Below are 14,378 nucleotides of genomic sequence, written 5' to 3'. Positions count from 1 at the left end.
TGACAATTCCCTATGTCCACATATTCATTCGCCTAGCTTGTCCCTAAGCCAATAGCTCCCTCTGCTGCCTCCATGCCCAATGCGGAGAGAGAGAGAGAGATGCTGTTATAGAGTACAGCACTAAATCAGACTTAGGCAAGCATAAGGGAAGGGGGGGATAGGGAGGAGCTGCATATGTAAGGTTCTTTACCTTACTGCAGAGAACGCATTCTGCAGTTTAAAGCAAACCTAGCAAGGGACCAAATCTTATCATCCTAAACCAACCAACCTGCATCCGCAATCAGGGAGCCTAAACTGCAAATCACCAGGCCACAGTGCCATTACAAGGGCAGCAGATGCATGCATCTGAGTGTGCATCTGCCCAAGTGCAAATAATTATTCACTGTATGCAGATTGATCATGTTAAGTCATTCCATAATTACACTCATGGTTCATATGCAACTGTCCTCAGACAGAGAACGCTCCCCCCTCACTTATTGCAGATGTAACCCTAAAAAAAAGGGAGATTCTGTTCCCTTTAGAGCATGATATACAGCGGAGGGCTTCTGCAGTGTCATTTGTCCAATTCTATGCGTTAAAATACCTGGTGGATTCTGCCTGTTCCTGTGTCCACCTAACATGCTGACCACGGTAATCAAGGGCGTTGACTCATGATACCGTGGTCAGTTTACGTGCCTCTGTCATCCTGTAGTTTCCCTTTTTCCTCCCTGCTTGCCAGCTCAGTAGTTAGTGTGAGAGCCAATCTGCTCCCCACCCCTCCACTCCTGCTACTATATCGTGTGGCTGTAAAGTCACGGTGCATAACATTATTGGAACCCACTCTGTTATAGCAAGCTATGCTGCACAGTGTATTTTTGTTTAAAATTATGCAGCTAAATACCTTATTTCAGAGCACCGCTGTGCAGTCACATGACCTCCCACCGCTCTCCTCCTGGCTGGCGCCAGATGGGAATCTCAGCCCCTCCCACTGTAGTCCTCAGATTGGGGAAAGAGAGCGGTGGGAGGCCACGTGACCACATAGCGGCGCTGTGAAATAAGGTATTTAGCTGCATAATTTTAAACATATACACTGCAACATAGCTTGCTATAACAGAGGGGATTCCAGTAATTATGCACTGTGACTTTACAACCACTTTAAAGCCCAAATGACATAAATGAGAGATGCATTTTGCATGCCACAGTGCCAGTCAGGAGGCGAGTGAAGAAAGAACACATTGCTTGTCACTATTTGGATATCACTAAGTTATAGAAAGGGTGGGGGTGGTAGGGCATCATGAAGGATGCCATTCACTCCTGACCTGTTCTAGAAATGGTCAATACCTGGGACTACATGACAGTAAGAATAGTCCCAAAACCCACATCTAGTATAAACTGACCATTAAAGAAGTCTCACTTTTTTTTTTTGGTCTGTCCCCCAGGGGAAAAAGTGCATGCATTACTTTGTCCTGCCTTTCTTCATGCTATAGATCACCGCTGTCCAATCATTAAGCTAGGAAGGAAATGAATAACAAATGAGCTTTGATTGACAGTGTTAGTCTCCAAGACAAGAAGGAGCATGTGAGATAGCTCATCAGTAAGCTTCCCTGTTCACCAGACACTATATAATCCTTCACCTATTTCCCATTAAACTCTCCATCTGGTCCACTGCAGCTCAGCTCAATCAGCCACCCGCTGATTCGATACAGGCGTCTGGACTACACAGCATCATGAATTTCTATGGTGCAGGCAACCAGGCCCCTGGCACCATACCAATCGATACTATACGGCCACAGTCACACGTCTGCATTCTAGCAAACTGACACTGGATCACAGGGTGGCTGATCCAGCTGAGCTGCAGTAAGACAAGTAAATGGTGGAGCAGGGGAGCTGTGTCTTGCAGTTAGTCATGCCATGGCAGATAGGAGGGAGCATAACCACAGACGGCTTAGAACAGTGGTTCCCAAAGTGGGGGTCGCGGAGTGGGGAGCGGGGGGTCGCGAGATGATTTACAGAAACTTTTTTTTATTATTTTTAATGCGAGTTAATGCGAGACACGGCAGGCAAAAACATTGTTTTTTTTTTTTACTGGTCAATTTTGAGATTTTTGGATATTTGTCTTCAATAACATGTCTTCTTTCAGACTGTGGTGAAAAAAAAAGTCCGAAATACACATTTAGGTCTTTATTTTATTACACTTTGTCTGTTTGCGTCTGTAGATTTCGCGTAAATAGGAAATAGAAACCCTTTATTATAAAAAAAATAGGTGGCTCTTAACGTTTTTCTGGCATAGCGGTGCACGGCAAATATTTAATGCATTCAATGAAAATATTTAATGGTATTCAGTGCAAAACAAAAATGAAAAATACAATTAGCCAATAAAATAAACAAATTATTGTGGCATTAATTAGCCCATAAACAATATTTATTGTAAAGCCTAAACGAATTTGTTTAAAGAAAGAGGCCGCTCACTCTAACGTTAACCAGATAAATGTTAGCTTTTATGAAGCGCATATCCAAGTGTTTGTGCGGAGTGGAGCGCGCACTATATGACATGGATAGAGGCGCCGCTGCCATCACTCGCATTTTCCTATCAACAGTGGAAACAACTTAAAATACTTCATTTCTGGTCGGCAGCTTGTTCGTATTCTGTCTGTAAGCATTTCACAGTTATGGATGTATTTGTTTTTGTCCATAATTTGTTAATAAAATAGCCTGGCTTAGAGATTGTGTTCCTTTTTGTTTTAGCTCTGTCAGTATGTAACCAAATCGCAAATCTTACATACGAGGGGGAGGGGGAGGGGGAGGGGGAGGGGTCGCGGGTCGTCAGCAATCTAATATTGGGGGTCGCGGTCTGAAAAGTTTGGGAACCCCTGGCTTAGAAGAATGATCAGTGTAAACAACATCAACGCTCCCCTACATGCACATTCACTGAATAAGGGACAGTGACATCTGAGCTCAACAATAGTAAAACGCCCACAAAAAGGGCTTCTGTCAGGGGAGGAGCTGACAGGAAGAAACAAAAGAACTAAAAAATGGATTTCCCTCAAAATCTATCAGCCTTTACTTGTTATGAAATGAAGGGGAAAAAAAATAAATAAATAATGTAACAATTTTCTGTCTTTTTTTTTTTTTTACAAAAAAACAACAGTGGTGATTAAAGAGGAAGTAAACCCTCCTCTACAACTTGTACCTATAGGTAAGCCTATGATAAGGCTTACCTATAGGTACTGTAAATATCTCCTAAACATGTACCGTTTAGGAGATATTTACCTTACATGTCGCCAGTGACGTCACTGGCGCATGCGCTCTGAAGGAACGGCCGATCGTGCCGTTCCTTCAGAGCCCCGTGCCGTGACTGTCGGCTCTAGCGCGCGTGCGCGGGAGTGACGTCACCGCGGCTCCGGCCAATCAGATGGCCGGATGCCGCGATCCCGGAAGACGGGCGACTAGACATGTCGCCCGTCATAGAGGTGAGTGAGCGGCACGGCGGGGGCTCGTTCTGAGGTAAGTATTGCATAATGAGCTAATATGCGATGCATACTAGCTCATTATGTCTTTCTTTTGCAGGGTGTAAAAAAAAAAAAACTCAAACGAGTTTACAACCTCTTTAAATACCACCAAAAGAAAGCTCTATTTGTGTTTATAAAAATTCCATTTGGGTACAGCATTTCTTAACAGCGCTGACAACTGAACATTGACTGGCAGGAAGGGGAGGGGGTAAAAGTGCCCACTATTGAAGTGGTTAAAGACTAGAGTTGGCCTTTACATTATTTAAGCTCATTAAAGGAGTTGTAAAGTCAGAAGGTTTTTTAGCTTAATGCATTCTTTGCAAAAAAAGAATTCTGACTGTAGCAGCCTCCCCAGCACCCCCTAATAATTACTGAGGTCCTTCTCTGTCCATGAGTCTCTCGGCCACCAGGGACTCTCTCTCCTTATTGGCTGGGACTAAGCCACAGCGTCATTGACTTCCGCGGCTGTCAAAGTCAGTTAGCCAATCAGGAGAGGGGGGTGGGGCTGAATGGCAGCTCCATGTCTGAATGGACACACAGAGCTGTGACGTGGCCTGAGTGCCCCCATAGAAAGTTGCTTGCTGTGGGGGCACTTGACAGGAGGGAGAGGCCAGGAGCAGGGCCGAGGGACCCGAGAAGGGGATCCGGGCTGCCCTGTTCACATCCAACTGCACAGAGGAGGTAAGCATAACATTTTTCTAAAAACGAGGACTTTACAATCACTTTAAGTGCTAGCCCTGCCAGCTGCACAGTATTGATTATATATATATATATATATATATATATATATATATATATATATTTTTTTTTTTTTTTTTTTTTTTTTGCCCCTATATATAAACGATTTAGCTCAGTCTATGAATAATCAGATCCATGCAAGCTGCATTTGGACAGCTCAGGCCTTTTAATTCTTCCTATACCGGAACATACACATGGGCTCACTCCCTGGCAGGGTTGCCACATCATCCCTTTAAACCAGGAGACATTAATTACACAGATTCTGTGGCTGATTAATCGCTTTCCGACCAGCCGCCATAGTTTTACTGCAGCAAGTCAGCTCTGTCCCGTGAAACAACTTACCTGTAAGGGACCACTAGTGGGGGAGCACCCGTTCACCATGGGGGAAGCTGAGCAGCCGCAATTTCTGCCGAGCACCCACGATTGCTCCCAGTGGAGACAGAATGGCGGTCTGCCATTGTAATTACTGTGTTCATGCAGCAAGCCCATCCCTCCCCCATAGTTAGAAAGCACTCCCTAGGGAAGTGATGGTGAACCTTGGCACCCCAGATGTTTTGGAACTACACTTCCCAGGATACTCAACAACACTGCTGAGTGCATGAGCATCATGGGAAATGTAGTTCCAAAACATCTGGGGTGCCAAGGTTCGCCATCACTGCCTTAGGGAACCATTTAACCCTTTGATTGCCCCTAAGGTTTAACTCATTCCATGCCAGTGTCACTATTACAGTAACAGTGAATATTTTTAGCACTAATTATTGTAGTACTGTCACTGGTCCCCCCCCAAAAGTGTCAAAAATGTCAGTTAGGTGTCCGATCTGTCTGCTGCAATTTTGCTAAAAATCGCTGATCACCGCCATAACAAATAAAGAAAAAAAGAAAAAAAAAGGATATCTTCCCTAGTTTGTAGATGCGATAACTTTAGGGCAAACCAATCAATATACACTTTAAAAAAAAAATATGTAGCAGAATACAAATTGGCCTAAAATGATGAGGAAAAAAAAAAAAAACTTTGAATTTTTTTTTTTTTGGGAATGTTATAGAGCAGAAGTAAAAAAAATATATATTTTTTTCCTTTTAAGAATTGTCGCTTTGTTTATAGCACAAAAAAAAAAAAAAAAAACGCAGGAGGTGATCAATACCACCAAAAGAAAGCTCCGTTCGAGGGTGAAAAAAAAAAAAAAAAAGGAAATCAATTTTATTTGGGTACAGCGTCGCATGACCACGCAAGTAATGCAGTGCTGTATCGCAAAAAAATGGCCTTGTCATTAGGGAGGAAATCCTTCGGGTCCAGAAGGGGTTAAGGTGGTCATTAAACTCAATGCATTATATATCAGCCTCAGAACCTGTGTAATTAATATGTGTCCTGGATTAAAGGGGTGAGGTGACAACCCTACCCCCTGGCTACAGCTGGTGACATTGCTGCAGTTGTACTGTCTGAGATGCCCTCTTGGTGCAGCAGGCAACACCCATAGGCAGCGCCTTCATGCCACCCAGTGGGATCGCCCAGTCATCCTTATTCTGTGATAAGGGGTAAAAAGAAGTGGTTAAAGCATAAAGCCGGTCAGTGTGACGTCACAGAGGAGGAACCCATGCGGTGCTTCTCACCCAGTCTCCCGAATGGCAGTCTGTTCCTCTCTCCCAGCATGAGATTGAAGCGGGGATTATCCCTCTTCAGTCTCTTCCATTGTCCCGTGGCTAGGAGGATCTTACACACTTCGGCATAGACGGTGCTATTCTCATCCCTCACTACGAAGGTGTACATGACTCCCCTTCTCTCCTCTCCGCCAACTCTTCTGCGCTATTGTCGTGAGCGAGCCGTCCACCCTTGCAGCATCCCGTGCACTCCGCACACCGCTACACTCTCCGGAGGAGAGCCATGCCTGGAGATGGCCGTGACGTCACCCGTCCGTGTCCCACACCGGTGTGCGCAGGTCTGATCCGATCCGATGTGCGGCTATTGATCGGATAGGAAGAGCGGCAGCTGCAGTCCGTCACTTCTCCAGCCAGGCGATAACCCCTCCCAGACATTGGGGGGAGGGCTGGGCTACAGGGTCAGGGAGCAATGGGAGGGGAGACAGGCGGCGAGCAGCATGGTAAGGAAGAACGGATGCTGGACAGCTGGAGACTCTTCCCTGCCACGCCCTTCATTGTCACAAAGGGGGGTGCAACACTTACCAAGCAAAACTCACAGCTGCTGGGCCATTTCTGAACCTCAAGGAGAACCTTGTATACACATGCCTTCAAACCAGGACACACAATAATCACCCTGGTTCAGTGGATGAATTAGGTGGAGTACACACAATAATCACCCTGGTTCTGTGGATGAATTAGGTGGAGTACACACAATAATCACCCTGGTTCTGTGGATGAATTAGGTGGAGTACACACAATAATCACACTGGTTCTGTGGATGAATTAGGTGGGGTACACACAATAATCACCCTGGTTCTGTGGATGAATTAGGTGGGGTACACACAATAATCACCCTGGTTCTGTGGATGAATTAGGTGGAGTACACACAATCATCACCCTGGTTCTGTGGATGAATTAGGTGGAGTACACACAATAATCACACTGGTTCTGTGGATGAATTAGGTGGAGTACACACAATAATCACCCTGGTTCTGTGGATGAATTAGGTGGAGTACACACAATAATCACCCTGGTTCTGTGGATGAATTAGGTGGAGTACACACAATAATCACACTGGTTCTGTGGATGAATTAGGTGGGGTACACACAATAATCACCCTGGTTCTGTGGATGAATTAGGTGGAGTACACACAATAATCACCCTGGTTCTGTGGATGAATTAGGTGGGGTACACACAATAATCACACTGGTTCTGTGGATGAATTAGGTGGGGTACACACAATAATCACACTGGTTCTGTGGATGAATTAGGTGGAATACACACAATAATCACCCTGGTTCTGTGGATGAATTAGGTGGGGTACACACAATAATCACCCTGGTTCTGTGGATGAATTAGGTGGGGTACACACAATAATCACCCTGGTTCTGTGGATGAATTAGGTGGAGTACACACAATAATCACACTGGTTCAGTGGATGAATTAGGTGGGGTACACACAATAATCACACTGGTTCTGTGGATGAATTAGGTGGGGTACACACAATAATCACCCTGGTTCTGTGGATGAATTAGGTGGAGTACACACAATAATCACACTGGTTCAGTGGATGAATTAGGTGGGGTACACACAATAATCACACTGGTTCTGTGGATGAATTAGGTGGGGTACACACAATAATCACACTGGTTCTGTGGATGAATTAGGTGGGGTACACACAATAATCACCCTGGTTCTGTGGATGAATTAGGTGGGGTACACACAATAATCACCCTGGTTCTGTGGATGAATTAGGTGGAGTACACACAATAATCACCCTGGTTCTGTGGATGAATTAGGTGGAGTACACACAATAATCACCCTGGTTCTGTGGATGAATTAGGTGGAGTGCACACAATAATCACCCTGGTTCTGTGGATGAATTAGGTGGGGTACACACAATAATCACCCTGGTTCTGTGGATGAATTAGGTGGGGTACACACAATAATCACACTGGTTCTGTGGATGAATTAGGTGGAGTACACACAATAATCACCCTGGTTCTGTGGATGAATTAGGTGGGGTACACACAATAATCACCCTGGTTCTGTGGATGAATTAGGTGGGGTACACACAATAATCACACTGGTTCTGTGGATGAATTAGGTGGAGTGCACACAATAATCACCCTGGTTCTGTGGATGAATTAGGTGGGGTACACACAATAATCACCCTGGTTCTGTGGATGAATTAGGTGGGGTACACACAATAATCACCCTGGTTCTGTGGATGAATTAGGTGGAGTACACACAATAATCACCCTGGGTCTGTGGATGAATTAGGTGGGGTACACACAATAATCACCCTGGTTCTGTGGATGAATTAGGTGGGGTACACACAATAATCACCCTGGTTCTGTGGATGAATTAGGTGGGGTACACACAATAATCACCCTGGTTCTGTGGATGAATTAGGTGGAGTACACACAATAATCACCCTGGGTCTGTGGATGAATTAGGTGGGGTACACACAATAATCACCCTGGGTCTGTGGATGAATTAGGTGGAGTACACACAATAATCACCCTGGTTCTGTGGATGAATTAGGTGGAGTACACACAATAATCACCCTGGTTCTGTGGATGAATTAGGTGGGGTACACACAATAATCACCCTGGTTCTGTGGATGAATTAGGTGGGGTACACACAATAATCACACTGGTTCTGTGGATGAATTAGGTGGAGTGCACACAATAATCACCCTGGTTCTGTGGATGAATTAGGTGGGGTACACACAATAATCACCCTGGTTCTGTGGATGAATTAGGTGGGGTACACACAATAATCACCCTGGTTCTGTGGATGAATTAGGTGGAGTACACACAATAATCACCCTGGGTCTGTGGATGAATTAGGTGGAGTACACACAATAATCACCCTGGTTCTGTGGATGAATTAGGTGGGGTACACACAATAATCACCCTGGTTCTGTGGATGAATTAGGTGGGGTACACACAATAATCACACTGGTTCTGTGGATGAATTAGGTGGAGTACACACAATAATCACCCTGGTTCTGTGGATGAATTAGGTGGGGTACACACAATAATCACCCTGGTTCTGTGGATGAATTAGGTGGGGTACACACAATAATCACACTGGTTCTGTGGATGAATTAGGTGGAGTGCACACAATAATCACCCTGGTTCTGTGGATGAATTAGGTGGAGTACACACAATAATCACCCTGGGTCTGTGGATGAATTAGGTGGAGTACACACAATAATCACACTGGTTCTGTGGATGAATTAGGTGGAGTGCACACAATAATCACCCTGGTTCTGTGGATGAATTAGGTGGGGTACACACAATAATCACCCTGGTTCTGTGGATGAATTAGGTGGAGTACACACAATAATCACCCTGGGTCTGTGGATGAATTAGGTGGGGTACACACAATAATCACCCTGGGTCTGTGGATGAATTAGGTGGAGTACACACAATAATCACCCTGGTTCTGTGGATGAATTAGGTGGAGTACACACAATAATCACCCTGGTTCTGTGGATGAATTAGGTGGGGTACACACAATAATCACCCTGGTTCTGTGGATGAATTAGGTGGGGTACACACAATAATCACACTGGTTCTGTGGATGAATTAGGTGGAGTGCACACAATAATCACCCTGGTTCTGTGGATGAATTAGGTGGGGTACACACAATAATCACCCTGGTTCTGTGGATGAATTAGGTGGGGTACACACAATAATCACCCTGGTTCTGTGGATGAATTAGGTGGAGTACACACAATAATCACCCTGGGTCTGTGGATGAATTAGGTGGAGTACACACAATAATCACCCTGGTTCTGTGGATGAATTAGGTGGGGTACACACAATAATCACCCTGGTTCTGTGGATGAATTAGGTGGGGTACACACAATAATCACACTGGTTCTGTGGATGAATTAGGTGGAGTACACACAATAATCACCCTGGTTCTGTGGATGAATTAGGTGGGGTACACACAATAATCACCCTGGTTCTGTGGATGAATTAGGTGGAGTACACACAATAATCACCCTGGTTCTGTGGGATGAATTAGGTGGAGTACACACAATAATCACCCTGGTTCTGTGGATGAATTAGGTGGGGTACACACAATAATCACCCTGGTTCTGTGGATGAATTAGGTGGGGTACACACAATAATCACACTGGTTCTGTGGATGAATTAGGTGGGGTACACACAATAATCACCCTGGTTCTGTGGATGAATTAGGTGGGGTACACACAATAATCACCCTGGTTCTGTGGATGAATTAGGTGGAGTACACACAATAATCACACTGGTTCTGTGGATGAATTAGGTGGGTACACACAATAATCACCCTGGTTCTGTGGATGAATTAGGTGGGGTACACACAATAATCACCCTGGTTCTGTGGATGAATTAGGTGGGGTACACACAATAATCACCCTGGTTCTGTGGATGAATTAGGTGGAGTACACACAATAATCACCCTGGTTCTGTGGATGAATTAGGTGGAGTACACACAATAATCACCCTGGTTCTGTGGATGAATTAGGTGGGGTACACACAATAATCACCCTGGTTCTGTGGATGAATTAGGTGGAGTGCACACAATAATCACCCTGGTTCTGTGGATGAATTAGGTGGAGTGCACACAATAATCACCCTGGTTCTGTGGATGAATTAGGTGGGGTACACACAATAATCACCCTGGTTCTGTGGATGAATTAGGTGGGGTACACACAATAATCACCCTGGTTCTGTGGATGAATTAGGTGGAGTACACACAATAATCACCCTGGTTCTGTGGATGAATTAGGTGGGGTACACACAATAATCACCCTGGTTCTGTGGATGAATTAGGTGGGAGTACACACAATAATCACCCTGGGTTCTGTGGATGAATTAGGTGGAGTACACACAATAATCACCCTGGTTCTGTGGATGAATTAGGTGGGGTACACACAATAATCACCCTGGTTCTGTGGATGAATTAGGTGGAGTACACACAATAATCACCCTGGTTCTGTGGATGAATTAGGTGGAGTACACACAATAATCACCCTGGTTCTGTGGATGAATTAGGTGGAGTACACACAATAATCACCCTGGTTCTGTGGATGAATTAGGTGGAGTACACACAATAATCACCCTGGTTCTGTGGATGAATTAGGTGGAGTGCACACAATAATCACCCTGGTTCTGTGGATGAATTAGGTGGGGTACACACAATAATCACCCTGGTTCTGTGGATGAATTAGGTGGGGTACACACAATAATCACCCTGGTTCTGTGGATGAATTAGGTGGAGTACACACAATAATCACCCTGGTTCTGTGGATGAATTAGGTGGGGTACACACAATAATCACCCTGGTTCTGTGGATGAATTAGGTGGAGTACACACAATAATCACCCTGGTTCTGTGGATGAATTAGGTGGGGTACACACAATAATCACCCTGGTTCTGTGGATGAATTAGGTGGAGTACACACAATAATCACCCTGGTTCTGTGGATGAATTAGGTGGAGTACACACAATAATCACCCTGGTTCTGTGGATGAATTAGGTGGAGTACACACAATAATCACCCTGGTTCTGTGGATGAATTAGGTGGAGTACACACAATAATCACCCTGGTTCTGTGGATGAATTAGGTGGAGTGCACACAATAATCACCCTGGTTCTGTGGATGAATTAGGTGGGGTACACACAATAATCACCCTGGTTCTGTGGATGAATTAGGTGGAGTACACACAATAATCACCCTGGTTCTGTGGATGAATTAGGTGGAGTACACACAATAATCACCCTGGTTCTGTGGATGAATTAGGTGGGGTACACACAATAATCACCCTGGTTCTGTGGATGAATTAGGTGGAGTACACACAATAATCACCCTGGTTCTGTGGATGAATTAGGTGGAGTACACACAATAATCACCCTGGTTCTGTGGATGAATTAGGTGGGGTACACACAATAATCACACTGGTTCTGTGGATGAATTAGGTGGAGTACACACAATAATCACCCTGGTTCTGTGGATGAATTAGGTGGAGTACACACAATAATCACCCTGGTTCTGTGGATGAATTAGGTGGAGTACACACAATAATCACCCTGGTTCTGTGGATGAATTAGGTGGAGTACACACAATAATCACCCTGGTTCTGTGGATGAATTAGGTGGAGTACACACAATAATCACCCTGGTTCTGTGGATGAATTAGGTGGAGTGCACACAATAATCACCCTGGTTCTGTGGATGAATTAGGTGGGGTACACACAATAATCACCCTGGTTCTGTGGATGAATTAGGTGGAGTGCACACAATAATCACCCTGGTTCTGTGGATGAATTAGGTGGAGTACACACAATAATCACCCTGGTTCTGTGGATGAATTAGGTGGGGTACACACAATAATCACCCTGGTTCTGTGGATGAATTAGGTGGAGTACACACAATAATCACCCTGGTTCTGTGGATGAATTAGGTGGGGTACACACAATAATCACCCTGGTTCTGTGGATGAATTAGGTGGAGTGCACACAATAATCACCCTGGTTCTGTGGATGAATTAGGTGGAGTACACACAATAATCACCCTGGTTCTGTGGATGAATTAGGTGGAGTGCACACAATAATCACCCTGGTTCTGTGGATGAATTAGGTGGAGTGCACACAATAATCACCCTGGTTCTGTGGATGAATTAGGTGGAGTGCACACAATAATCACCCTGGTTCTGTGGATGAATTAGGTGGAGTGCACACAATAATCACCCTGGTTCTGTGGATGAATTAGGTGGAGTGCACACAATAATCACCCTGGTTCTGTGGATGAATTAGGTGGAGTGCACACAATAATCACCCTGGTTCTGTGGATGAATTAGGTGGAGTGCACACAATAATCACCCTGGTTCTGTGGATGAATTAGGTGGAGTACACACAATAATCACCCTGGTTCTGTGGATGAATTAGGTGGAGTGCACACAATAATCACCCTGGTTCTGTGGATGAATTAGGTGGAGTGCACACAATAATCACCCTGGTTCTGTGGATGAATTAGGTGGAGTACACACAATAATCACCCTGGTTCTGTGGATGAATTAGGTGGGGTACACACAATAATCACCCTGGTTCTGTGGATGAATTAGGTGGAGTACACACAATAATCACCCTGGTTCTGTGGATGAATTAGGTGGAGTACACACAATAATCACCCTGGTTCTGTGGATGAATTAGGTGGGGTACACACAATAATCACCCTGGTTCTGTGGATGAATTAGGTGGAGTACACACAATAATCACCCTGGTTCTGTGGATGAATTAGGTGGAGTACACACAATAATCACCCTGGTTCTGTGGATGAATTAGGTGGAGTGCACACAATAATCACCCTGGTTCTGTGGATGAATTAGGTGGAGTACACACAATAATCACCCTGGTTCTGTGGATGAATTAGGTGGAGTGCACACAATAATCACCCTGGTTCTGTGGATGAATTAGGTGGGGTACACACAATAATCACCCTGGTTCTGTGGATGAATTAGGTGGGGTACACACAATAATCACCCTGGTTCTGTGGATGAATTAGGTGGAGTACACACAATAATCACCCTGGTTCTGTGGATGAATTAGGTGGGGTACACACAATAATCACCCTGGTTCTGTGGATGAATTAGGTGGGGTACACACAATAATCACCCTGGTTCTGTGGATGAATTAGGTGGGGTACACACAATAATCACCCTGGTTCTGTGGATGAATTAGGTGGAGTACACACAATAATCACCCTGGTTCTGTGGATGAATTAGGTGGGGTACACACAATAATCACACTGGTTCTGTGGATGAATTAGGTGGAGTGCACACAATAATCACCCTGGTTCTGTGGATGAATTAGGTGGAGTACACACAATAATCACCCTGGTTCTGTGGATGAATTAGGTGGGGTACACACAATAATCACCCTGGTTCTGTGGATGAATTAGGTGGAGTGCACACAATAATCACCCTGGTTCTGTGGATGAATTAGGTGGAGTGCACACAATAATCACCCTGGTTCTGTGGATGAATTAGGTGGAGTGCACACAATAATCACCCTGGTTCTGTGGATGAATTAGGTGGGGTACACACAATAATCACCCTGGTTCTGTGGATGAATTAGGTGGGGTACACACAATAATCACCCTGGTTCTGTGGATGAATTAGGTGGAGTACACACAATAATCACCCTGGTTCTGTGGATGAATTAGGTGGGGTACACACAATAATCACCCTGGTTCTGTGGATGAATTAGGTGGAGTACACACAATAATCACCCTGGTTCTGTGGATGAATTAGGTGGAGTACACACAATAATCACACTGGTTCTGTGGATGAATTAGGTGGGGTACACACAATAATCACCCTGGTTCTGTGGATGAATTAGGTGGAGTACACACAATAATCACCCTGGTTCTGTGGATGAATTAGGTGGAGTACACACAATAATCACCCTGGTTCTGTGGATGAATTAGGTGGAGTGCACACAATAATCACCCTGGT

The 14,378-nt window shown here is 44.7% G+C and overlaps 1 protein-coding gene across 1 annotated transcript in view; it reads right to left on the bottom strand.

Annotated features, from left to right (window-relative positions):
- TTL (tubulin tyrosine ligase) overlaps positions 1–6,318 on the bottom strand; it is a 58,102-nt gene extending 51,784 nt beyond the window's left edge. The window contains exon 1 of the mRNA XM_082252071.1: positions 5,835–6,318. Coding sequence (XP_082108197.1) covers positions 5,835–5,991 — 157 coding nt within the window. The 5' untranslated portion in view covers positions 5,992–6,318. The remainder of the gene's footprint in view (positions 1–5,834) is intronic.
- Positions 6,319–14,378: the final 8,060 nt, after the last annotated feature.

The sequence above is a fragment of the Pelophylax lessonae genome, assembly GCF_965119305.1.
Source record: "Pelophylax lessonae genome assembly, chromosome: 3".
In the NCBI taxonomy this organism is placed as follows: domain Eukaryota; kingdom Metazoa; phylum Chordata; class Amphibia; order Anura; family Ranidae; genus Pelophylax; species Pelophylax lessonae.
The sequence above is the reverse complement of the archived record's forward strand: the minus strand, read 5'-3'. Positions and strand labels throughout refer to the sequence as shown.